Source organism: Motacilla alba, chromosome 1A (genome assembly GCF_015832195.1).
Source record: "Motacilla alba alba isolate MOTALB_02 chromosome 1A, Motacilla_alba_V1.0_pri, whole genome shotgun sequence".
Classification (NCBI taxonomy): Eukaryota; Metazoa; Chordata; class Aves; order Passeriformes; family Motacillidae; genus Motacilla; species Motacilla alba.
In genome coordinates this window covers 44,651,411-44,678,643 of record NC_052031.1, presented here as the reverse complement: position 1 = coordinate 44,678,643, position 27,233 = coordinate 44,651,411, and the positions used below count along the sequence as shown (strand labels likewise).

Below are 27,233 nucleotides of genomic sequence, written 5' to 3'. Positions count from 1 at the left end.
ATGTACAGTTACACCAATACAGGATATTACTAGCCAATAATGTTGTATTTTAAAGGTACTAAATATTTCATAGCCACACCATATCCAAGCTAATGAAACTAGGACTCATTCTGTAGTTCCTCGTATTTTTGTAGCATTCATATCAATTTTCCATTTTGAAATCAATTCAAACCTCGTATTATTATCTAATTCACTGTTAATTTAACTTAAAGAACAATTTTTAAGAATAAGAGGTCTTACTATTATGATAAATACTATTTCATTTTAATATTTCTTGAAGCAGTATTATCAGCTTTTAAAAGTTTGCTTTGATTGTTTAAATTACTTTCATTTATGAAGAATGCATCCAAACCTATGTTTCCCTCTTCAAAACAAGAGAAAACAATTTTTTAGCTCTTTGTTAAACCCTCTAATTTCATTTCTTTGCTGAAATAATTTTTTGTGTGTGTTTTCAGAGGAACAACCTTCTAGTCACTCCTTGTGCCACTTTTGCATGCTTGTTTTTGCTTGTTCACTGTCTCTTCCTCATAAAAAAGAAAATTTGTATTCACTCAGTATTCATTCAGTAAATAGGTTCATTTCAGCACAAGCATGTGCTTGACCGTCAGCCTGTTTTGACCAATGGCTCCTATCTATTCAGCTTTTTTTTTCCTCCAAAAAGATATATTTAAACTGAATGAAAAAGAAGGGATGCTACAATGAGGTTCTCAATTTAGTCTTCCTGAGAACCTTATAATTTTCATAACACCATCAAAACCAATACCTACTCTACCTTAATAACAAATAATAATTTCCCAAGATTTTTTTCCAAAATGGCAAAGCTATTATAATTTCTTTCTGTTTCTAGATATGGTCTAATAAGATCCTTAACATTTACTCTCTAGTTACTGTAAGACATTTATGAGAGTTATGATTCATATTCCAAAATACACAACAGAGAGCTTTTAAAGTATGTCTAAATATTCATATTTTACAGCATTAGTCAGGTTTTGGAAGGAAATTAGTTTAATGTGATTGTGATAGCATATCCCAATAATGTCAGCCAAGTTCAACTTCAATTGAATTACTATACAAAAATCAAGACTATGTAGAGAAAAAAACCAAACTGGTGCTCTAATAATTGCAAAACCTTCAGTATGACCTCAATATTTTCCCCTTTTGTTTGGCCAGCAACTAATTAACCAGCATTTGAAGGCTCCAAATGAGCCACAGCACATACTGCCTTTTGTCTTGCCCATATACAGAGAAAATAGCAGCTACTCTGAAGGGGCTAAGAGACATGTAGAAGATCTGTGAAGAGAGTGAGTAATAAGAGATGTAATTCAAAACAGGGTTACTTCAGTAGAACTGGAAATGTAAGGAAAGAAATCATAAATTCTTGGAAAAACAGGTTTCATTAGCTCTAATAATGGGTGAAATTTTGTGCTAAAAACACGGTTCTTCTACTCTCAACAATCGCCTTACAATATTTCTTGAATGTGTATGTTAGTCAGTTTTCAGCTCAGAAATGTTCCAATCTTTAAAGTCATTCTTGAAAGAAAACTCTTTTTTTTCTTGAAATCTTTACCTTCTTTGTCCTTAGATTCATTTGTAGAATCAGCTACATTTTCCAGTATGGCAGCTAGACACAAAGTTATCTCTGCAAACATTACATTAGTGTCTGCTATGTTGCTTTTCTCAATTATTGCATTCGTTATCCAGAGTATATGAACCCACTGAAAATTAGGAAATCGGGGAGAAAAAGAATCAAGACAGGGATAAATCAAATTTTTGGACAACTTTTACGTATTACAGAGGTAGACAGGGTTTTGCACTCAAAATTGTCTAAAAATATTCACAAGCATGCACACAACTCCTTTCCTGGATCTGGCTTCTTTTTTTTAAATGTCTCCAGACTAAGATGCTGAATTTATACTGCTCCATAGCCCCTGTTCCTTCAGACTTTTTTTTTTTATTTTAGAACATTATTATTTCTTCTATTCCTTTTGGAAAGTTTTATGAATGTTCTACAGCCATAAATTTTATACCTTGCTCTAGTGCCTTCCAGAAGATTTGATTACATACCTCTCATTTATCTTCATATGTTCCCACTTAAATTCAGAATAAAAGAGACCCAAACACTACTATTGTACATACAGAGGAAAATAACCTTCTGGGGAACCTCCAAACAATTTTACTCTATAGGGTCACAAAATTAACTCCTCCAGAAACTACTTGGTTAGTGCCAACTGGCAGTCCACAGAGCCCATTTCACCAAGAGCCTCTCACCCACAGGACAAATTCAAGGTAAGGCTGTGACTCTATCCCATGGGCTGAATATTATTGACTATTGACTCCCATCACCCTTGTCTTAAGTTGTAAGGTTTTTGCCACTTCATTCAGCTGATCTAGGCAACTTTCTTGAAATACATTGATATTTTCTGCCACACCATCTCAAATTCTTCTTCTTTCATCCTGCCCAAATTTTTTCACAAATGTAGCTTCTTACCACCATGGCCCACTGGCAGACAGTGGGTTACTTTACTGCAAAAAGACTAAGAATATTTTGGTACTGGCATATGTGAGTACAGTGTTCAAAATGTACATATAATTCATATTTTTATCTGCACTTTACCCTAACAAAAGGTACTTAGACTGGATACCAGTATTTCCCTGCCTTTACTATAACAGACTGCATTCACATTAGGAGAAATACATAATGAAGGAGTACTTGGTAAGCTTGGTGTTTGTGGATATATTCTAAGCAGTGACTTCCACTCTTTTGGATTTGCTGAAGTTCCGTTTTACACTTCTGCCACAAACACATTGCTACATCAACAAGTATTTCTTTGTCAGGATGGACATTCTGGAAAGAAAAAACAATATAATTGTGGAAGCGAGTAGGCATATAAACACACCAATAACCCAGTACAGACACAGTCTCAACATTTTTCAATACAAGTAAATAAAATGTCACTTTCTTATAAGAGATGACAACATTTTGAAAGCTTTGGAAATACTTTTTAAAAATAATTTCTGGTAGACCACCCAAGCTTTCCTTCTCTCAACAATATAAGTGAGTTTAGAGGTTTGGGGAGTTTATTTCTTTTTATTTTATTGACAAGCTCTTAAAAGTAACACATTAAAGGAAAACAGTAAGATGAAAATTACATGAGACAGCAAATTAACTATAATGCTGAAATCAATAGATTCCAAAGAAACTTTATTTTTATTAAAATATTTAAATATTTGCAGAAGAAAATCTAAATTAATAGTTTCATTTTGCTGGACAGAGTACTTCCATGGGCTGTTGGTGCATCTGAGATGATGAAGCTGTGAAAAACAAACAACTAGAAAAAAATTTGGGCTGAAATCTCTAACAAGTGAAAGAAATGTTAAACCCTATCTGCATCTTGAAAAGAGAATAATTAACAAATTCAAAACTCTAGTCAGTTAACCTCCTAATTAACATATTTTAAAATGCAGTAGAGACTATCTATGTGTTAAACACATCCTGAACAGTGAGTAAGGATCAGTACACATACTTATCACCAGTTATAGCAGAGTTGAACTAGTATCTCAGGTGCAGTGAAAACCTGATATATCCACACTACTTACACTCCTACATATGTTTGAGCATAAGATTTATGGGATATTGATAATGAAACTGGGGGGAGAAAAAAATGGAAAAAATATAAATCAAAATTATTTTTGCCACTGGTTTGGTGGCAGCAAGCTGCTAGATTGCCTCAGCTATATATCATGTAACTTCATCAGTGAATGAATGCTCTGTTAATCAGTGGCAAATTTGTTTTTCTTCTCTGGACAGAAGATCAAGAAGATTTGCAGGAAAGGGTAGAAAAACCAGCAGAGTTTAAATCCAGGTAACTGCCTCCATACAGAGGTCACATTAAAAACTGACAAATCATGCTATCTAAAGGTATCTATGAGGGACCTCACAGGCAAGATACTTAGGCTAAACATACTACACCAAAGCTAAAAATCTGTGTGCTCCAGTTACATTCAAATTGTGGCAATATTCAAATTATATCTAAAATAAATTTTGGAGTTAAGATATATGCCATGTTATCAGAGCAGGTTTTTTCTAAGGAAAAATTGTAATTAGTCTCTTGGATCACAAATTATTTTAATGTAAGTGCTAGTAGTGGCAACACTGCACTATAATTTCTTCCTCTCTCAGTAGCAGATTAAGGGGAAATCTCAGTTTAATCAAGGAAAAGCGGTTACTCAGGGAATAAATCATCAGATACATAATGGGATTATTTCTGCAGTGGAGACTTCAGCACCGAGTCCCACTCTCATTGGTTTTGTTGTTGCTGCTGCTTGTTTCAGTTTTTTGCAGTGAGAATTTACCTTAAATTGCAGACAGTGCTGTCAAAAAGGCATTAGCATTCCTTAGTGTAGCTGCCCCCATTTCTATAAATATTGCAGCAGTGTTTTCCACAGCTGAGCATATTTGCCCACCTAAAGCTAACATACATAAAGGAATTTGATCTCTGCTTGATTAGCTGAAACATGGAATCAGCCCTATGGTCTTCCAAATAGATTTAATATCTAATAAGCAATTTTAAAGTAACTGATTACAAAGCATTTTTACAGAATGAAACTTTTTTTTTAAAATCACAAACTGATAACATTCATAAGTACATTTTTTTTCACTTTTTATATTCTTGAAGTTTGTTAGTCATGCAACTGATTCCTTTGATCTTCAATTATAGGCATTCATCACAGATTAAGCGATACATTGAGAAGAAATGTCTCAAATTCTGTTATTACCTGCTCAAATGTGGAGACATAGGACAATGCTGTTGTTGCCAAAATCATAAGATCACGAAAAGGATCTCCAGGCTTTAAGGATCCCTCTACATTCCACATTTATTAAAAAAAAGGCAGGGGGGAAGGAAAGGCAAGACATTATATCTAATTTAAACCTAAGTTTGAAAATATCTCATTCAACTGATTTATTAATATAAGCCAGGAGATAACATGGTCTAAGAAACAGTAAATTCAGAGGGGGGACAAATAATTCCAAGTTTATTCACTTCTGTGAAAAGTGAGCATTTCTATTTCTAGGAAACAGGAATTTTTCAAGACATATTCAGGTTTTTTGATTGTCATAGAGTTAAACTGCAATTGCTCTAACAATTTTTTCTTGCTTCTATGTAAAGAAATTTTGCATAAATTAGGCATAAGAACAGACAAAAAACCCCTCAAAGACCTGTTTTATTTTTCCCCTGAAAACTTGCCTGAAAACATTCAATCATTTTGCATCTTTGCTTATAACTTGATGCATGCTTAACATACATCATGCATTTCCCACTAAAGGGAAATAGTATAGTCATATTTTGACAAATGAAAACTGGAAAAAATAGGTAGCATTTTCTCAACTACTACTTTTTGTCATAGACAAATGCATAAACTATATTACATAGTTTTAAATAATTTACAAAACCCCTTGCAGCAAAAGTATTTGAAATTCCAACAAAACTATAACTGAACAACACTCACTTCTAATTGTCTGTGTCTTTAGAGAACCCTGATGTGTGCTGCCTTCTTTGCTATTACCACCATCACTAACAGAAAAACTACGTTCAAATTTTCCTGGGAATACTATCGGTTGCATCAATGTAAGAAGTTTGAGTTCTATTTCAGCTTTCTTCCATGTTGGGTCATCTTGAGCCTAATTGAGATGAAAAAAACCATAGAAATTTGTCTTTAAAATATGTATTTTGAATATTCCTTACCCCCATAGGAAAAGACTAAATAAATAACATCTCAATCATATTCAGATTACCTGAAGAAAATTATCAACAAATTCAAAAGCAGAATAAAACACGTTCCATTCTTCATAGCTGAAAGCTAACTTTACAAATTCCACTGCAGCCTCTCCAGACACCCCTTTTTCTCCTGCAGTGATGACAAAAATATTTCCTCTATTTTATGTATATGTATTCAGAAGTTTATTGAAAGTTTAATTTCATTTATTTTCATCATTTGGGTATTGATAAATATAAAGATAAATCTCCACACATTTTTTAATAGTCAGCATAATCTTGAAGGATGTTATAATAACTTTACAAGAAACAATAGCTTCATCTTTTCACAGTAATGTCTATGCTTACAGGCTGCTTTAATGATGGATGTGCAACCACAGAATCATAAAGGTTTGAAAAAACCTCCAAGATCATCAAATCCAAACTTTTAACAAATACCACCATGGCCACTTAACTGTATCACAGTGTCCTGTTACATTCAAATGAAACTCTACAATTATTGATATTAACATACCTGTATAGAGAACAACAAGGATCTAGTCCTTGATGTTGCAGGAAGAGTTTATCGTCCAGTAAAGACTCTTATTATATCCAAAATTTGGTTTAAAAATTGCATAAAAACACATACAACTTATTTCAAGACAGTTTCTCATTAATGCATCAGAAAATGCCCATAGACACACAGGGAGCCTATTTTCTCACTTTTCAAGTTTATCCAGACCACAGTAAGGCAGAAACTAGACTTCCTGATTCTTGGAACTCTCAGCAAGTGTTTTAGCTAATATATTCAGCAGCCTTCTGCAGTCCTAAGAATATGCCACAGTCATTGTCATGAGTTGGAAGGGAATCACAAGCTTGATCACCAAAATCCAGCTCCTGGCCCTGCACAAAACCACTCCAAGAGGACAGTTTTGCAGACTCTTTAGGTGTAGAAATGTTACTAACATGAAAACTAATTCTGCCCACTGAGTATTTATATCACTGGGTAAAAAAATCCTTTGAGATTCCAAGCTAGCTTACCTGTTAGCATCAACTGCAGAAGAGTAGATGATGGATTAACTATACCAAAGTGATTGGTGCCATTACTCTCTCCACCTTCAACATAGACAATTTATTAAGTCAATTTATAATCCATTAGACTTGTTACGTTCTAATTAGCCAGTAATCATACCAAGAAAATTATCATTCTGAAGGATACTTAGTCTCTATATATCCTTTTACTGACAAAATACCTCTATACCCAGGACTATACTCAGCCCAAAGCCCAGCAAAAAAAAGTGTGGAAGGAACCATCAAGTACAGTGTTTTTCTCAAGTTTTTACACCTAACCCTGAATGGAATTTTTTTTAAAAATAGAATACATCAAACACCATGGTATTTTGACCCTGCCTGGCTGCCCCACCCCCATCCAGCTGCTCTCAGGCTGTGCAGGAACTGCTCAGCAGTAGTGAAAACACTGTTGTGTTAACAACACTGTTTTAGCCATAAATATATGGCACAGTAAAGCCTGTAAAGGCCGCTACAAAGTGAACTCCAGTTTACTTAGAAAATCAATGCATAAACTGCTGCAGATTTTTACTGATTATAAGAGACCATGGAGATCAACCCAGATTTTTATTTTCTATGGTGTGAAGATCAGAAAGACTACCTACTCTTACAGGTGATATTGCTATAAATCAATTATATACTTTCAGGCACATTCTTTTTTTTTTAATTAGAAAAACACCAAAATAAATTGGAAGTTCAGGCTCCTCACCAACTGTTTTCGCTTCTTTAATCTGTTACCTGAGAGGATTTCTAGGCCTGCAGAAAAAAGCTCAGAAGTGACATCACGAATTTGCACTTCATCAGGAACAGGAGGATGAGGGGGCAACAGATTCCTGCTACGATCAGACAGCGCTTCCAGGATGGCGAGGAACTGAGCTGCAGCACCATCAAACATTGCCACCAGCAGCCGCTCGGTAGTGGTGCGAGGCCATGACAGCTAAGTAAGAAAAGGTAATTTAAGCCTTATGATATCTAAACCTACTTGCAATAAAGCAAGATTTTTTTCAAAACATTTCTCCATCAGAAAGCAAGAACACGTTCAAAACAGAAAATAACATACTGTATAATATATTGTGGTTATCAATGTCATGCTTCAAAGGCATAGCAAAGCCTCATGCTAAGCAGGTACAGCACTTAGGTAGACTAATCATGTCACAGCAACCAAACACACTGCTGCATGGTATTTTACTTCAAAATAGCACAATAGAAATTATGAGGGAGAGTATTAAGGTCATTCAGTTTAGATCCGTGCAGATCTCTCCTGAAAATTTTCTAAAGTAATAATTAACACATCTTCCCTACTTCCAAGCTTGCTCTGAGTTTTATTACTAAATTCTGTTAATTATGAAATTGAAAATATAAAACTTTCTGCTTGGGTATAGCACCATGTGTATTTAGAAGAATTATATCATGGTTTCATCACATGACAAATGTAAAGGAAAAGAAGGATTATAGGAAATGTCAGACTTACATTCACTGCCTTTCTCGGGTTAGCTTTTGACTCACGTCGAAAGCCGTTCGACTTTCTTCTGGATTCATATACTGCTCTCTTGAAAATCATTACTGACATCTGACACAAAGAAAAAACATGTTACATGTTCTGTTCATAGAGATCATAACTACTCTATCTTTTCATAATGACTTGCAGGATGATACCTTTAGAGTGGCCTCTCTAAAAATCTTTTCTGTCTCTGTATGTTCCAGAGAAGAACTGATATTTTCTAATTGCTTCAGTTCGTCAATCTTAATCAAACCACGGCGAGCAAATACCTGTTCAAAGAATTTAAAAAAATATATATATACTCTGTGTTCATATCCTGTGTGTTGATATCTAATTTTAGAATAATATCATTCCTGAATTTATACATCTGCAAAGAGCTGCAACAAAAGTCAGGTCCTGAACAATTGAAATGGAAAACAAAACCTTTGCAAAGTATCTTTTGTATATATACATGGGACCTGGCCAGTGTTTAATGCTAGAAGTTTGTGACTGTGAATATATAAAAAGCGCTATTGCATTTGAGTTGATTATGCATTTACATGTGGAAACACATCTCCACTTTGCGGTAGAATTTTAGAATATGGACAGAACTCTAAATAAATATGATCTGATAATAAGTAGGAATATTTAAATAAATATTTCCCATTTGATTGCATCTGAAATTCTACATAAGGTAAATCAGGATACCTCTCCATGAATGCCAGCTTGACAATCAAAATAACACTGAGAAACTGCCGTATATAGGGTGGCTCTCCACGTCAAATAATGCACAGATAAGAGTGGAATGGATGATTCCATACATATACTGGCCCACAGTAAGTATTCCAGGACCTGTATTGAAGAAATCTAATTTCAAAATGAATGTATTTTAACCTACATACATATACTTCCTATTACTAAAGGACAGATACAAAGACTTATCCTCATCTGGTAGGACAAACTGAAAGGGGGGGGGGGGGGGAACACTAGAAATTGTATTAATTTTTAACATCTTTTATTGACAAAAACATTCCTCTGCATATTATTGGGTTTTTTCATCTTAAATGTGGTCAAGCACTATTTTAGCCTCCAAGCTACCTTAACCACTGCAGTTCACTATAGCCTTGCCACCAGACAAAGATCCCGCCCTTCTCTCTCAACTGCTCTTCTCTTGAGAGTGAGTTAGCCCTCCCTTTTCTGGCAGGTCTAGTGATCTTTTTTCAACAGGATCAACAAGCTTATCTGGGCTGCAATGGAGTCTGTCTTTCACAATGAAAACCTGTGCTTAGATTATACCCATAGAACTCTTGGCTCCTAACTTGCAGGGCAACATAGTCATTGCAGCAGTCTAATTTTAATAATTAATCCTTCTCGATTGAATGAACAGTATCTGTATCTTCCTCTTACTGTTTTCTTTGGGTCAGCTGTTCCCTGAGGTACATAAAATGTGCACAACCTTTGTCCTAAGTTAAGCCAGTATACGAATTTTCTTTATGTCTGAGTTTCAAGAATCAGAAATACCCACAATCAATTTCTCTGTTTCCTGTATAGTGGAGTATGCTAAAGGAGGTGCTAAATCACTTCTGTTTTTAATAAAAGATGTTCAAAGACAAAAAAACTTTCCTGCTCAGTGAAAGAGTAATAAAATAACACATAAGAAAATCTATTGTATTGAGGCTGATTCAAATTCTGCTCAAGTTTTAGGAGAAAAGAGTAAAGCTAAGACAAACAAAAACTACATTCATAAAAAAAAAAGGTGTGGGGGAAAGGCCAGGTTATTTTTATCAAGTATTCTCAACTAAAACCCTAGCCACCAGGTGTCAGCACATTTCCACATTTTAAGAAGCAAAAGACCAATTCTTGAACATACATAGATGTACAAAACAAAGCACTTGGAATCCTCTGAAAACAGCCTGCCAAATGGCATCTCAATGTCCAGCAGGACATTACGCTGGGCCCCATTCCACAGCTGAGGAAGGAGCAGACTCAGAAAGGCATGAGAGCTTAGAAATCAACCACTTTGAAACACAGACATCTTATTTCCTGGTGACAAAAGTACTAGTATTGGCAATGCCAGTGAAATTGAAAAGTCAAGGTACATTGTTATACAAAACACAGGTGCATTTTCTAAACTTCTGCAAATTTTACAACCCTTTCTATTTATTTTGCCGTACCTTAGCCGAATGACCCATCACCATCAAATGTCGGCTTATGGTGTAAATATGGATAGTACCTGCAAAAATAAATTCAAATAAACAAACAGGTAAGTTCTATAATTCCACATGAAATTTGTTATGCTAAGCAACTCAATCTTTTTCTTATTATCTGGGTTGTTATTTCCAGCAAAGAACAATTTAATGACTTTTCACTAAATGAATGAAAAACTAATGATTTTTCTGTACTTCCAATTTAGAGAAGATAAAACCATTCAATTCTTCTGCAATATCAGTTTCTAAAATACCTACACAGCGAAGAAGTATAACCATGACATTTCATGAGAATGAAATCTTAAAAATTTACCAAATCCATTTTTTACTCAGTAACTGCTAGAGAGACAAATCTTACTTTCATCCCCAAATGCCAGGCTTTTTAAAACAAAATGCTACCTCTCCTCACAGACCTTACCTTACATGACTCTTTTAGTCCGTCTGTCCTGGCAGACACCACCAATATTACATTAGGTATGACAAGTGACATGAAAAAATTTGAAAGTGAGTAGAGTTTCCAAGAGCATCAAAATGACTTAGAAATAAAAACCTGTCAAAAATGTATTTGACTCAAGCAACATCATAAAATTTTCAAAAATCAGTCTTAGAAGTATAAAAGACACTGCAGTTCTGGGAGACAAAAAAAAAAAGCCTATTCTTCTCTCTGTATGAATGTTCAGAAAGGGACACCTGTGGCAGCAGGAGGCATCACAATGTCAACTGTCATAGCTAGAAGGGTGTTATTATCCCAATAAGCTCAAATGGAGCAAGTATTACGAAGATTTCTTTTATCAAATGTGTAATGAGGCACAAAATCTATTGTCTGGAATTGCAGAAAAATACTCAGGAAGTACGGAAAATCTGAGTTACTGCCTCCTTCTAATTAGAGCAGATTATTGGCTAGGATTGGTACAAAGACTGTACCACACACAGGCAGTGGGATGTAAGAATGGCAGGTGAGTGTACTTTAATTTTAATTCTTCTCCTATAGAAACAAGCAATCAATAACACACCTCAAATGTAGGGTCTGAGGGCAACAGCAATCCCAGTAAAACAAAAGGATAAGAATTTTGACCAATCATAGCTCAGAGAAAGTACATTTTTCAAAATGAAATTAAGAACATATTATCTCCTGAATTTATACTGCAACAATTGACCATAATAGCTCAGTTGGTCAGAGCATGGTGTTAACAATGACAAGGTTTTGAGTTCAGTCCCTGTATGGGCCATTCACTCAAGAGTTGGACTTGATGATCCTCATGCAGCCCTTCCAATTCCAACTATGCTGTGATTCTGTGAAATGTACACGTCTGTTTATTTTTGACTAAATAACATTGCCTTTCAAAGCAAAAATAGACTGTTGTTGTTCCTGAAATTAAAATCTTGACAAGTCATTCTCTGTGCATCTAGTTCGCAGAAGTTCCATTCTTTTCTCAATTTTTCCCCAATACAAGCATTTAGAAGCAGCAAACTGAAATCTTATCCGTAGATCAAAATCCTTAAGTGCCATATGGTATTTTTTAGAATGGTTTTACTATCAACTCTTCCCTTCGAAGTACTTTCAAAAATGCAAAGATGTAATGGCAGACAATAATTTTCTACTCTTAGATCTGCAATCAAAAAACCCCAAAACCCAACAACAAACAAGCAGAAGACCTCCAAACCAAAGCCAACAAAAAACCAGTAACCACAAAAAAACTAGACAAAATGAACCCATCAAAACAAACATTTTATTGATATAAATATCTTGAATGTTTTTTGTTAATCAGGATGGACTCAAAAAATGTCCTTACTTTTAATTTTATTTGTACTCTTAAGCAAGTTATGATAAAAAACTTGATGTTTTTACAACAGTCCACCTTAAAATGAACACTGTGGAAATCTTAATTTTAAAATCCCTTCTATTACAAAAACAAAAAATTACAAAAAACCCTACTGTGATTGAAGAATAGCTAGAGATTTATTCATGACCCTTAGGTTGACCTTAAAGAGTATAAAGAGTATAAAATTTTCCCTTCACAGCTTTGCTTTGCAAAGAAATGTAAATGGAAAGCCTGAGGTACCATTGTAGATAAGCCAACACAAATTCTCCTGAGGTAGAGCCACTTGCATAGTGAGTTGTAATGAGGTCAAGGCATTGAGACAAGTCTGCAGGGACTCTCCATTCTGAAGATTTCTGTCTCTGCTGCAAACCATCTGATAAATGCAAACATTTCTTGCTTGCAAAGCATGGAACTAAAACACATAGAAATATATATAAAGTTAATTAATATAAGCATATGTCAGTTCACATCAGCAAAGTACAACAAAATGATAAGTAAGAAAAGATTAGGCATAACAGCAAAAAAAATCAGCACGACATTGAACTGAGCATTAGAATATGGAGAAAGTGCTAAAGCTTCAGGGTTGCTGTACCATGAACCTGAGTCAGTTGCCACTGCGTCACAGGATAAAAAAGCACCTAGTGCACTAAGAGTGCTGGAAGGGGTGTAGGGAGAATGAGGCATTAAACTGCTATCAAAGAATCTGGCTTTGACACTTGGCTTCTCTGGAGATGTCTTCCATAAACTAAGGCAAGTTTTAACTTTTCTACACTGCTCCATCTATATCACCACTATCTTTTTTCTCACTCTCATCTGTTACTTTTCTCTTCTCTGGATGGATTTTTTCCTTCTCTTCCTTGTAATACCTAAAATAATGTGACCACATTGTGCCTGGACTACAGCATCAGCTGAACAAACAACATGAAAAAATGGGCTAAGAGGAACATGACCAGTCAGCACCCACTATTCTCTCAAAAGCCTCCCAACCTGGTAACATTTGAAATTATATTATTTTGTTGCAGTTGATTCACTGAAGCTGGAAGTTTCTAGCCCTGAAATAACATTTCTTAGTGTTATATTAAAAAAAAAAAAAAAAAAAGCTAACCGTGAGAACATGGCAAAAAAAAGTTACATTTAAAGCCTTAAGATGTAATCATTTGACACATTCTCATTTTCCATTTCCGATTGTAGGGATAATTGCCAAACTAAATTTCCTATCTGAAAATTTAAGGATATCTCAGTCTGTGAAGGCTAAGTTACAGAACAGGCATTTTAGTATTGAGTTGCCATAACATTTACCAGTAGGACTGGTTCAAAGTCTAGGCAGACATACAGAAAACAGAGGAGAGCATCTCTGGAACTTCAAATTTATTTACAAAACATTTTTTAAAATGTATTAACATAGTCTTTGATCATGTTCTTTCTAGGAAGCTGAACTACATTTTAAAAAGAAAAATAATAATACAAAGTATGTCTTCTATCATGATAGCTGCTAAAATAATGATACAAAGTACCTCTTCTGTCATGATATCTACTTCTGGCTTTTAAGCAAACTGTCTGCTTTCTTCTCTTCACTAAACACCTATTTACACTCTAACTCTGACTTGAGGATATGAATTTGATTAGCTCAATACACAGGAGCTGCCTACCATTTCTGTTCATTGTTCTTGATCACAGAGTAACTTGCATAAGTTAATTCAAAATACCCACCGTGAACAAAAGTAGAGCTTCTCAGCAAAGAACTGCTTAAAGTAAAATATAAATTGTTTTTAGCATTCCCCCTATATTCACTGAAACACTTTCTTCCACGAATAACAAAAGGTATACTGCAAGTCCCTGCCCTGATAAGCAACTAATACAAAAGGATTCCAACACAATCTTAAGGTGACTCAGCTTCCTAGAGCTTAAAGCACTTGGAAAATTATTCAGCATTCTGCCCTTTTTGTTCACAGTGAGCAAATAAGCTATAAAAAACATAACACTGCTTTTCTAACTGTCATGACCTTTTATTACAAGTAGTATTTTGCACACTTATGGTACAAAATACAGGAGAATTTTTTAATTGTCTTGCATTCTGCCTGGTTCTTAGATCATACAATACAGAAATTTCCAAAATTGCAGGACATTTATCAAATTTTGGCCACATCCTGATTCTGACAGTGGATAACAGCAACTCATTCAGAGCAAAAACTGCTGTAAGCAGTTACAGCACACCACATTCAGAGAAACTGCTGTTTTAACACTACGTTGATGGTGGTTGGCTTCTGCCACAAAAGCATTTGGCGCTTATATCCTCTTAAAAATCTACACCAACTCCAATGTAAGCTTATATCATACATATGATCATTAAATCTCAATGCAATTCATATCAACAAACCATTAAAGATTAGTTAATTTTAATATATAATTAATATGAAGTACATTTGTGGAAGTTAAAATGGGCTACTTACTTTGAATCTGTGAATGTCTTTGACCAGAAAAATTTTAAAAATCCACAACCTACCGTAATTGCTACATTTTTGTCTCTGACACCATTTGGAAAAAAGGCAGATTTAAAGTGCTGCACATCAAACATGACATCATCAAGGTTTACAGAAATGAACTGCTGAAGGTATCTTTCATAACACTGAAGTGCCAACTTATATTCCTGAAAAAAAAAAAATTGTTCTTTTTATAGTTTGTATATTACATTTCTATTTCTATAAAACATGGGGTTTCGTTTACTATCTTTCTGAAAAAAGTATTGACGTGAAAGAGCAACAGGAAGTAAAGCACTACAGTTTCATACAAACATCCAGCATGTAGAGAACACTCAACATAGGAAAGGCTGAAATACTGAAAAGAATGGCTTGTGCTTCACAAGTTTTGGTGAGTTTTTTTAATTCTAGTCATAAATACGACATATCAGAGAACAATTATAAAGGAAGGTCCTGGGCTACTGTAATAAACAAAGAGTTTTTGGAATACTCTACAGTTTTACAACAGTAATGACAATGACACTTCAGGAAAAAAGTACTTCATAATGTAGAACTTTATAAGCAATATATAGATATAATCACTTCTCTCTTCCTTGTTTACATGTTGTCAAAGCTTTTTTTTTTCTTTAAATAAAACAGAAAGAGTAAGATGAATTTCAAAAGACTGAAACAAGTGAAAACTGGAATTTACATATGGCCAAGAAATCAGCATTAATAGACCAGAAATTGCCACTGGGTCTTTAAGAACTATTAGCAAAGAGGATGTTGAGCTTAATGTCTCATTCCAAGGAGAGCTCCCCAGCAGCATGTCAAACCACTCTAAAATCATGCTGACTCTATGGTTCAGCACTGACTCAGATCTGGAAGTGACATTCACTGAATCATCACCACCACTTCCTTCAGCAAGATTACATTTAGGTTTCTGTACCAATTTCACTAAGTCCAGCACTCACACTAAATAAATCATTGAGGAAAAAGTAACTAACTGCTGGTGAAAATGATCCTTTAATATTTAATCACACAAAAGTCTTATTTCCTTGCATACCCTTCTTTTTTTCAATATAAATTCCTTCCACCACAGTAACACCTTAGATTTTTAATAATCTGAGGAGTGTAACTCACATGGCCCTATTGTCCTATTTGCTGTGTGAAAGCAGCAGCCATACGTAGAAACTTTGACATTCCAGGGACAGCTACAGGCAGTCAGTCACTTGTGTAACCTAACACAGGCTGTGATAACACTTAGAATCCAAAGCCATGAAGCAGAATACCATTAAGATAGTTATTGACGTACAACAAAAAGGTAAATTCTGTCCTAAACAGTTTAAAATACATGTGGAAGACCAAAGACAACAGGCAGATACAGGCAGAATGGGAGGCAGGGAAAAAAACGAGTCAGTACTGATCATATGATGACTAATAGACTAAGTCATTTCCAGATATATGACTTAATGAATTTAGGTGTGTCCTAAAAACCACATAGCAGATGTATTATAGGAAGGAATCTAAAGGCATTAGAAAAACACAGCAGGAGGACAGAAAGCTAAGTGGGTGGCTACCCACTGACTATTCATATGCAATATTTATTTTCTAAGGAGTACACATAATTAAGTATTATATCACGTGAAGGTTAAAATTTAAAATATTCAACACCAGCTTTCAACTAGGAGTCAAGAGGGGCACTTATGAAATAGGCTTTACCCCACCTATCACAGACCTTGGTTTTATACCACATTCATCCTTCCTGTAATGCATTTGAAATTTGCAACATCCATCCCCTGTTGTTTCTATTTATTTCTTTTCAGGAAAAAAAAATTAATGAAAACTAGGTTTTCATTCTGAAATTAAGTTAAAGAAATGCACTTAAAAGTGTGAGTTCCAAAAATAGTTGAAAGTATTAGGCTGGCCAGCAAAACAACTTCTTCAACAACACAAATAACTTTATGTAGAAAATTTCACGTTACACCAGAAGATTGAAGTTGCAAGCAGAAGTATTTATGCAGAAACATGGATTATTTTCAGGCAATCTAGGGTAAGGTAATTAAGCACCTTGAACATAAGGACCAAACTATATTGGAGTGCTGCTTTGGGAAGGCAATGCAGAGTACAGAGAGCAGCATTTGATACTTTTAAAATAACCTTTCTGAATACTCTGTGAGAGCAGCAGTTCCCAGGCACTAAAAGCTTCATGTAATGTTTCAAGCAATTCCTTGGGCCCAGAAGCTATGAAAACCTCAGGAATATACAAACATGAGGAAAGCATGAACAGAATTGTCTAGGCAATGCTATTAACAATTGCTGCTGTTCAAGCTTCCTCAAGAATTTCTGTATGTCTAAACCTGCACCATGACCCAGCACCTTCAATTGTAATAGTTCCACACTTATGGACTCTTCTACATTTCTTCTTCTTCTTCTGCCTCCCAGTGAGTGCTGAGTGCTGCTGAAACTCAGCTTCAGCTGTCTGTTCCTTATTCAGGAGCAGCCACTTCTGTGGAATTCTTCATGGCACATGCAATTAAGGATGTAGAAGACTTCATAATATCTGCATGATACTCCTGCCTTTGCTATGGCCTGTAGAAAAGCTCACAGGCAGCCACAAATAAACACTCTCCATTAACAGCACAAAGACCATCTCTCCTTGCTGCATTCCGTAAGCAAAGGACATAAGAGTGAAAGAACACTTTCACTGGATATAAGTCTCAAAAGATGGCCCCTCAAACCACCTTGATACATTTCCAGTTATGCCCTCTTCTTTTTATTTCTTTTCTTTTATTCCAAATTTGTAAAAAAATTAAGTAGAACGTACAGAACTGGCTTTCTAACTATACATCTTTGAGCTGCTTCTGAGTGTTGTTTAGCCAGCACCCATTTTATGACATGACCTCCTGACACAAATATCATTGAGCTTATAAATGATTCACCCTTGGATTTTTTTCACAGGAAACACAAAGGACAAATATTATATTAAAAAACATTTGCCTTATTGAGTCAGATCAACAGTTACTAGCCTGGCATCCCATCTTCAACAGTAGTTAGTAACATATGACTAAGTAAAAGCATAAAAATCGAGTTATCATACAGTGAAACCATTCAAATACTCTGTCTCAAACAATCTAGCTCCTGAATCCCTTTCAGTTGTGATCTACCCTTTTTGAGGAGACCAGAAACACACACATAGTTCAAGACGCAGTGTCACTGATATGTGTAGTTGAACAACATGTAATTGCACTCTGGTTCTTGTTCTCTGTTCCTCTCCTGACAATTCTTTTTATTCACGTTTGGTTAACTGAACATTGAGTTGAGTCAGTGGAACTGCTCTATCACTGTCAATTTGTACTTTAACAGCGTTAAAGGCACAGTCAGATATTGTACACTACCATGCTGAAACATCAAACAAAAAAAGAAAGATTTTGGGGTGTTTGAAAAGGCAATGGGTGCATCAAAAATACAGATATAGAAAATATATTTAAAAATCAGGGCAATAAAAAGGAAGAAATACAAACAACCAACTGTCACTGGAATAGTTTTTTAAAAGTTTTTGCTACTTTCTAGATAGCTTTCAGTAAAATATGATTAAAAATTAAAGTAGCATAGAAACATAATGAAACAAAGGCTATGATTGAACCTTTTCTGATTTCAAATTACTTACTTTGATCTGAGCAAGGGTATCACCAACTTTCACGAGTCTTTCATTGTAATATCCCTCTGGTAGTCGTGGCTTATATTTGATCCAAATGTCAAACAAAGTATTTGCTCTAAAAAAAAAAAAATATATATAGAAGAAAAGGTTTCAGATTAAACTGGCAGGAAACCTGTCATAACAAGTAAACAAATCCAGAAAGCTTCAAATTTTGAAAACTCCTTTCTTCCAAATCTATTTGAACTTCTACATATTTCAAAACAAGTGATCATTAAAACCAGATTTAACAGGCAGACAAGGACATTTCTGGGTTTCATTTCTGTCACCATGCATTTTAAATAGGATGAATTTTCTCCCATGAAAATTCTTATTAAAATGTAGTTAATCTTATTAAAATGTAGTAATAATCCCCTTGTGTTGTTCAAGCACAGTCACAAGCAGAAAATCTGTCCCACCTTTCAGCTAGTATTTGAGAAGTTCTGTTGGAAGAAACAATTTGATATCTTAGATTTAATGAATTACAGTTCACAGCAATTATTGGACAATTATTGGACTGGAAACTACAAATGTTATGAGCAGGAAAAAAATACAAAAAAAAAAAAAAGTATGGTCAGGTAGCTGCAACCTTGCAAACTGGTAGCCATGGAATAAACCATAAAGCTACAGAGTATATAGAGCTATGGTATATAGAGCTCATGCTATACAGAGCTACACCATGAGTCATGAAAGAAGAAATGTTCAGGAATTTTAAATTGTAAGGGGTAGGTTTCAGAGAGAACCAAATGACATACTTGCTAAAATAGAGAGGATTTTATGGCAATAATTGTGATGCTCTTCTGTTGCTTCTGTCTATTATTCTAGCCACAGTTGTCATCAAGGATGTCTTTGTGTAACAAATTGCCTATTTTGCTGAACCAGCAAGCCTCCCAGAAATGCTAACTGATTCTAAGCAGTTTCCCTCTGCTACAGAGACACTGACTACATCATGCCAGTACTACAGTCCCTACCAGCCATGGTTTGATGGCCTCGTACCCTCATGTGTACAACTTCACACTAAGCTTCTTTAAGAAAGCTACATTCTAGCTGGAAAACAATAACTGATCAGACAGACTGCCACTAAGCACTGGGACTTTTTCATAAAAGTATCTCATTAGCAAATCATTACCAGTATAGACAGTGTTCACAATGCCAGGCATCTCTTACATTTATTCTCTCAACAAATCACTTGTACAGAAATGTCAGCAGAGTGCCTTGTGATACTGCTACAGCCAAATTATTTATAGATAGCAATTTATGAGGAAAGAAAACAACTGAAGAAATATACATTAACATCTGAAAAATATCCTTGTAGCTGAATTGTCATGCATAAACCATATGCTTACTGGTGTGAGGTGTCTGTAACTTTTCAACTTCTCTTAAAATTGGGATGGTAGATTAGAATGCAAGACACTTTCTTGAACTCTTCTCCGACATTCAAGCACTTGGAATGCATTCTCACAGTCTCTTCTATAACTCTTCATTTCAGCTTATAAGAACACTCGCAATTATAAAAAAAATAAGCACAATAAATAATATTTTTTCCACACAGAAAGCTGTGAGCCACCTTCACATTTCAAGGCAAAATAGATGGATTTATGAGAAATTTGCCAAAATTATCTTTACAATTAAGAAATGCATCATAATCCTTTTCTTTTTTTCTAAAAGTATCATCTCAGCACAATTCTCAGTTCTTGAAAGTAAGAAGCAAGGAAATAAGTAGGGCATCCTAGAGTTGTCTCCTAAAGGAAAAATGCAGTAACAGCACAAACTAGGCCAAAAGCAACAATCAGAATAAAATGTTCTAAGGCATTTTTAAGGAGAATTTTTTTAAGGAAACCATAGCCCAGTGAAAGGAAGGGTACTTTCCAAATGGATGGGAATGAGTCCCTCCTGGTCCATCTGTAACAATTAATAGCCTGGGTGGGTACTGAGTTCTTATACTCAGAAAAATATTCCACACCAGTTAGTATCTGCAAAGAGGCTCCAAAGCAAAGGAATCTGTCAGGCAGCTGAGCAAAGTTCCCTTGGACTATTAAAGGAAGAACTCAGGAAAATTTCAGAGACTGAGAGATTTGATGGATATTAGGGGGAAATGGGAAAGAGGGGAAAAAGAGGGAAAGAAGTATCAAGAATGACCCTGGATGAAGCTCTTGAAATCTAAGAGTACATTTCTTTCAGAGTGATCAGCTCAAAGTCTCCAGCAATGATAATCTTCATTAACATGAATGTTCATGTTAACACATGAGATTCTCAGATATAATAAACAAGTAAATAACAAATCTGTAAAAAACTAGTTTAACAAAGTACTGACAAACCTGACCAGATTACAACTTCAGTGGGAAGGTTAAGGTAAACTGATTCTGTTACAATGCCATGACTAACTACAAGTGAATTCATGACGCAGGAATGTTTCTTCAACACAGACAAAAGAGGAGAGTGAGACACTTCCCAAACAGCTCCTCAGCCTTTCCTTTAAACAGCCCATAGGACACTAGAGTAACTAGTTAAGTAAGTGAATTCTTAAAAAAAAACTAGTGGACTGTTGAAGCTCAGAGGCGAATTTTTTTTTATTTCCATCCACAATAGAAAAAAATTCCCTAAGGTCAACCTGTAATAGTGTGCACAGGATAAGGCACATGTGGCTAAAATCTTTACTAAAAGTATAAAGAATTCTCTGATAGTGATCAAAAGCAATCTTTTTAAATAGGGGTGGCTAAGCTGCACAACATGAGATAAAATCAATAGCTCAAGGTAAAGCTTTGATGGACCAGCTGCCAAGAGAAATGGAGCAAAACAACTTTTTGTTTAGCTCAGGAAAAATTATTTCTGATTGCTATTTCCGACTGAAAAGATTTGTGACACCAGGGAAGTCCTCAGTAATTTCTGTTTCCTACATTAGAACATTTAAATGCCTAAATTATGGCCTTTCTTTTGACTTATAAATACCAAAGTTTGAAAGAATTGGAAGAGTGAAGCAGATAATTTTATTTGTCTAAATTAACATACTTGCCATGTGGAAGCTGGTTTTCTTGTTGCTCAAAGAACGAGAATACTTTGATCTCAATCCATGCCACAAAAGACAGTTTGAAAAATGGCATAGCAAGAAGTCTTTAGAGCATTTAGGAAAGCATCTGTAATAGCCATTACCTTCAGAAATTCTCAGGACCAGCCAGACTACAGCTGGTTCTGCAAGCAGCACATGCTTCAATTTTGCGTTATCAAACAATGAAGCAGTAGGGAGGAAAAATCCTGAAATTTCACCATCACAAATAAATAAAATCTTGACTTTGCTGACTGCCTGAACATATGCTAATAATCAGAATTCCAGTCGTCTACCTCTGTACTGTCCCTATGCAAATGAAGAATGCCTGAGGATGCACAGCTACTGGGAGCTCCATGTTACTCAATATTGCTAATGCCCTGGAATTTTGGTAGGGCTCATTACCACCAGAGACTTCTGAGATGAAGGCTTTGATAGAGTCAGTTCTCATCTCCATGATGAACACTGCAGATTTCTTCAGATGTGAAAATGCTCTCATGCCAACCAAGGCATGCACGGTCATGGGTCACATCCACAAAATACCAGTCTGAATAAGACAGAACTTACTTAGGTTTGAGAGATAAAGCAAAAAAGGCTTGGAGACACTGTTCACAAAAACTGGTAACTTAGCACTACATTGCAAACAGCTTAGATTCAGCATGGCCACCTCCCGACCAGAAGATACAAAGAACCCATACAAGAACCACTGCTGGGAATTTTGGTAGAGTCTGAAGCAGCCAATGAGTGTTGCTTCTTCTAAGTGGACTTAGAGAGAACAGCTCTCAATATAATACCTATCAGCTAAAGCTGATAAAAAAGGGTCTGAAACTACAAAAAGGCTTCAAAATAGCAAACCACTGAAATCAGCTGCTGAAACAATAAAAAAAGCCAACATACTGAAATTATTAGAGGCAAAAACCTGGAGACTGATACCTGCATGAGCCACCTAGGCCTAGACCCGATGATGAACATGCCCCATAAACAAATTAGGAAGCCAGATAGCTTAGAGTAGGAAAGATCTCCAGCTCAGACAAAGGCCAGGCTACAGAATCTGAATACCAGCTGAAAATGTATACACCTACGTCAGAATAGGGTAATTTGTGGACTATTTCTAGGAAACTACTGAGTGAAACATGCAAGGGTAGAAGCAGCACACATGTGATAAGGTAACCACCCTGTAACCTAACTCCTATGCTGTTTTTGAAGGAACTTTTGATACTTTGGGAAACTTGTGGGGTTTATGTTAAAGACCTGTAAACTTAGAACAGAGTAGTATTCAGATAACAACAACAGAAAAGCAACTATTTACCTTAAAATAAGTAGCTTAGCTCTTGTATCACAATGTGCCTAAATGCAGCAGGAAGAGCTACATGAGAAATGCACAGTCTGTAAAAGACATATGCATGCACTATGAATCATACACTGATTCCATTTGCTCTGTCTTAACTGCATTACAAAATCTCAACTTATGCATACCCACAGATATGCATGTATGCGAGCAAACAAATATGCACTATTATACTTGCCATATGCTCTGCCTGCATCTATGTGTATAAAAATACACCAATGTAGACAGAGACATATGCACAAAAAGAGCCGTGTGCTGTTATCCTCGTGTAGCCCCACTTTTGAAGGCATGTACGTGCCCACAAGAGTTCACCCTCGCAAGCAGCCGCACACGCTGGTGGGCTGCCAGTCCCTGCAGCACTGTCAAGGGATTTTCCCACCAGGAAGCTCAGGCAGCTCTGACAGAACCAACAGTGGTGCTGCCAACTTCCACAGCCCCTTGAGCTTTTTCCCTAAAGCGCTGACTTGTAGGAAGCGCTGAAAAAAAAAAAAAAAATGGTATTCAGATTTCTAAGGGGTTTTCGTTACAATGAAAAAAAAAATTAAAAGGAAACAGATTGCCGGTGCTTTGGCACACGGCTGCGGAAGTTTGTTTGGCGAGCACACTCCTGGCTATCCCCCAGCGCAGCGGGCGCGGGACTCCACGCAGCCCGTGGCGTGAGGAGGGAGCCGAGCGGGGGCGGGCGTAGCGCCCCGGCGCTGCCCGGCGGGCCGGGAAGGGCAGCCCGGGAGCGGCGGGGCGGCGGCGCGGAGAGCCCGCGGGGCGGATGAAGGAACAGAGCGAAGGAGGAGGGGTGCGGCCGAGAAAGGGAGCAGAGGCAGGGGCAGAGCGAACGGCGAGCGGCTCCCGGAGCGGGCGGCGGCGCGGGAGTCGGGCGGCGGCGCAGCCCTACCCGTGGCGGTGCAGGTCGTGCTGCGGCGGCTCGGCCTCCCCCGCGCCTCGCAGCCGCCGCAGGGAGCTCAGGACGCGCCGCAGCTCGGCCTCGAAGCTGTCCACCACCGGGTTGCCCCGCGCCACGGGCCCGAAGAAAGCGGCGTGCGGGGCCTGCGGCCCGGCGGGCTGCGCCATGCTCGGCCCGGCCCGGGCCCGGCGCGGACGCGTCGCCGTCTCCGGGCAACGACCCCGCGGGGCCGCCCTGGACGAGGCGGGAGGTGCCGCAGGGGGCCGCTTTCCCACGGCCTGGCTCACCTGGGATGGCGCTGAGTGCGTATGGGTTGTGTCGCTGTGCCTGCTGCACGGCTACGCATAAAAGATAAAAGTGTGCTTGTCCTCTAAATGGTTATGTCTGTTAAAACAAACAAACAAAAAAGGTGGCAAACTAGGAAACCACCAGTCCGTGTTTATGTTACAGGATGTGCTTATAGCAACCTACGTGTTTTGAAGTTCTTTACAGATGCTGTGGTAAAGGGTTTTGGGAGGGATGTTAAGGAAACTGATTTTGTTGCCATGTTCATCCTCACGATGAGCGTAAGGGACACGTGAACTGAAAACATGAAAGTGAGAGAAATATGGTAGGTGAGCAGAGTGTCCTGGTAACCAGGGCCTTTGGAGGCAGTTTCTCGACACCGAATTAAGGAAAAGGATCAATAGAGATGGGTAAAGCAAAGAAACACTTGAAAAGTGCATTCACAGATGACAGCAAAATAACTATCCTTCCAATAGCTGGAGACACACAGCATCACCACACTGAATTACTGGAATCAGAAAATACTGCATTAGCAAGGTCAAAGAAATGGCATGGGAATAATCTAAATACTGTTCATCCATGGAAAATTGGAAAGATGCAAAAATATGATTAATTTATGACTAACATGCCTGACTCATTTTACACATTGATTTAGTATTGTTACCTGCTGGGAGTTGTGTGGATCCATTATCCAACAGTTATTGTGAGATTATGGGAAGATCTAGTGACAATGGCTATGCATTTAGGTGGAAGCAAATTTAAACAAAGTACAGAGGGAGTGGGCCCCCCAGGTATCTGTGACGGAGGTAGAAAATGAAGTCTGCAATGAAAAGACATGGCAAAAAGATTTTGATGCAGAGATTTAGAAATCACCGTGTTCAGAGACAAATTTTACAGAACAAATGAAATATGAGAACTTGGCTTGGAGAGCAGCAACTGCAACATTTAAAGGTTTTGCCTGTGCTTTGCCATGCTAACCAAAGAAGAACTCCTTGTAATGGATACCAGATGACTAACAAAACACTGGCCTCTTGGGAAAAGTGGCCTGTGCCACTGTAAGTATTGCTGGTGGCATCCGTTTCAAGTCCCTATGAAGTTCTGAGCTAGTTTGCCTCACTAGATGGTGCTGCATCCCAAAGGGCTGATATTCACATTCATGGAATGCAGAGAGTGCTGTTCTCAAACCAGCAGTGCCTAGAAACTTCAAGGGGAACTTGAGAGACTGGAAACGAGACTGCTGAGTAAAACTTTACGTATATCTAATATTTGGGTAGCAGATGGTGGAGTAAATACAACATTTGCAATCTGGATAAGCTTTTCAGCCATAAAAACAAACTGAGTCACAGAAAACAATAAGGGAAAGGGAGGATAGCCATTCACCCAGAGGGCAAGATTGCAGAGCTATGTAAAGATAAAGCTTTAACCACTGGGAGGTTAACCAGGGCATAGTTGGTCAGCCAGCTCATGAAGATTGTTTAGTCTAAAATTCCTGGGTCAGAGTTCGACAGGATCAAAGCATGCATTCCCTGCTAGGTGGAGGTTTAATGTATGGAGGGCAGTTCTTACCCTCTCAGCCCCCAGGGTGGACCATAGCAAGGAACTACACTACCACAAACACTATAGTGTGTATGTTATTTCAATTTTGGAAGCTTACAATACTGATTCCACTTACACTGTTTTGGGGAAGACTGGAGTTTAAACTTCAGATAAATCTCCATCTAACATTTAGTGTGTTGGACACATGATTGGGTCCAAAAGTCAAAAAGGCTTATAGATAAATGATTAGAACTTTTTAACTTCAGAAGGAGTGTAGATTCTTCAGAAGCATTCAGAAGCTTATATAACCTGATCTTTACAGAGAAAAGCTTGGTGTATACAATATGGTAAGAGTGATGGCTACTGAAGTTTTAACCACGATAGGATAATTTCCTCAAAAGATAGAGCATACCTGTATGACTTGGCAAGTTTATAGCAGTTTTTTGAATTACATTACATTAAGGCCCCTACACCCTAAAAATGTGATGTGTTGATTGGAAGGCTAATGATTTATTCATCATTGGTCGGTGAACATTTAGATAGTAATTTGAACTATAGTAACATTAGGGAAGAAGTAGGATAGATTATGGAGCATTGGCACGGACATGATCCCAAAAAATGGAACTTAGGTAAATCCCCTGACCCATATAGAGAGGGTATAGCAACTTGTGCTGTAATACCACCAGGTCAGACAGAAGGAAGCTGCCTCAGAAATAGAAGCACCCATAAAGAGTTAATTTAGTAAAAACCCATATAGGAAGTGTCTGCTCTCATGGCTATGGGGCCAAGAGTATGCTTGAGCTGTAAAGGAGGAAAACCTTGCTGTTAACTCATCAAGCTGCCTGCTTACTTCTCGTGTGTCTGTTCCACTAGTGTGAACAGCAGTGGTTACTAAGAGCAAACAAAGGGGGGAAACACTGCAGGATCACAGCAGAGTTGGGCAGGAAGAGTGTTCAGTGATATCTGGGTACAGGGGCTGAGGTAACGTCTGCTGAGCCCTATCTAGTACATCAATCAAAGTTTGTTTCCTATGGATAATTCTGAGATGTATGTTCAGATCCCTTTCTAGGATGCTTGTAGCAAATACACACCTGAATTATGGTGCCTATAGACTTTGCTCTTTGATATTCATGGACAAGAGGCATGGATACTGTATTACCAGACTTCTGCAGGGTAACTTGAAGTCCCCAGAGGTTTGAATGAGCTACATTTAGGTCATCTCTTCCTTGATACTTTCAGGACAAATAGTCTGAGCTGAAATGATTCTGTGCCATCACTTACTATCTCAGGCAGATAGGCTAATGAAGACACAAGATTTTAAAATAATGCTTAACAAGCTTATGTACTACATATTCAGAACTGGGATCTGCATTTACTGTACTTGCAATATGCCTGCCTGGTCCTAAGAGCCAGTGGGAATCCACTTTGGGTAGGGTATTTCCCTTTGAGTAGGACTGAATTGTTAGATTCAAAAAATAGAAGAAAATCTAGAGAAAGAAGCAATTGCAGGTGTGTAGGGATTCTTATGGAGAAATTCACTTTGTGAGTTAGTCAAGCAAAACAAGGTCAAGGAAACACAACATCTTATGACACTGCAGCATTTGCTACTCACATGCTATAGGGGAATAAAAGTAAT

The 27,233-nt window shown here is 37.2% G+C and overlaps 1 protein-coding gene across 1 annotated transcript in view; it reads right to left on the bottom strand.

Moving 5' to 3' along the window:
* CFAP54 (cilia and flagella associated protein 54) overlaps nucleotides 1-24,503 on the bottom strand; it is a 104,664-nt gene extending 80,161 nt beyond the window's left edge. The window contains exons 1-15 of the mRNA XM_038155315.1: nucleotides 23,768-24,503; nucleotides 18,458-18,563; nucleotides 14,835-14,978; nucleotides 12,572-12,743; nucleotides 10,476-10,534; nucleotides 9,010-9,153; nucleotides 8,478-8,591; nucleotides 8,293-8,391; nucleotides 7,560-7,758; nucleotides 6,795-6,869; nucleotides 5,795-5,907; nucleotides 5,509-5,680; nucleotides 4,777-4,862; nucleotides 2,711-2,845; nucleotides 1,568-1,715 (exon numbers count right to left, since the gene is read on the bottom strand). Of these exons, the coding sequence (XP_038011243.1) occupies nucleotides 1,568-1,715; nucleotides 2,711-2,845; nucleotides 4,777-4,862; nucleotides 5,509-5,680; nucleotides 5,795-5,907; nucleotides 6,795-6,869; nucleotides 7,560-7,758; nucleotides 8,293-8,391; nucleotides 8,478-8,591; nucleotides 9,010-9,153; nucleotides 10,476-10,534; nucleotides 12,572-12,743; nucleotides 14,835-14,978; nucleotides 18,458-18,563; nucleotides 23,768-23,943 (1,942 nt within the window). The 5' untranslated portion in view covers nucleotides 23,944-24,503. The remainder of the gene's footprint in view (nucleotides 1-1,567; nucleotides 1,716-2,710; nucleotides 2,846-4,776; nucleotides 4,863-5,508; nucleotides 5,681-5,794; nucleotides 5,908-6,794; nucleotides 6,870-7,559; nucleotides 7,759-8,292; nucleotides 8,392-8,477; nucleotides 8,592-9,009; nucleotides 9,154-10,475; nucleotides 10,535-12,571; nucleotides 12,744-14,834; nucleotides 14,979-18,457; nucleotides 18,564-23,767) is intronic.
* Between the last annotated feature and the right edge of the window lie 2,730 nt (nucleotides 24,504-27,233).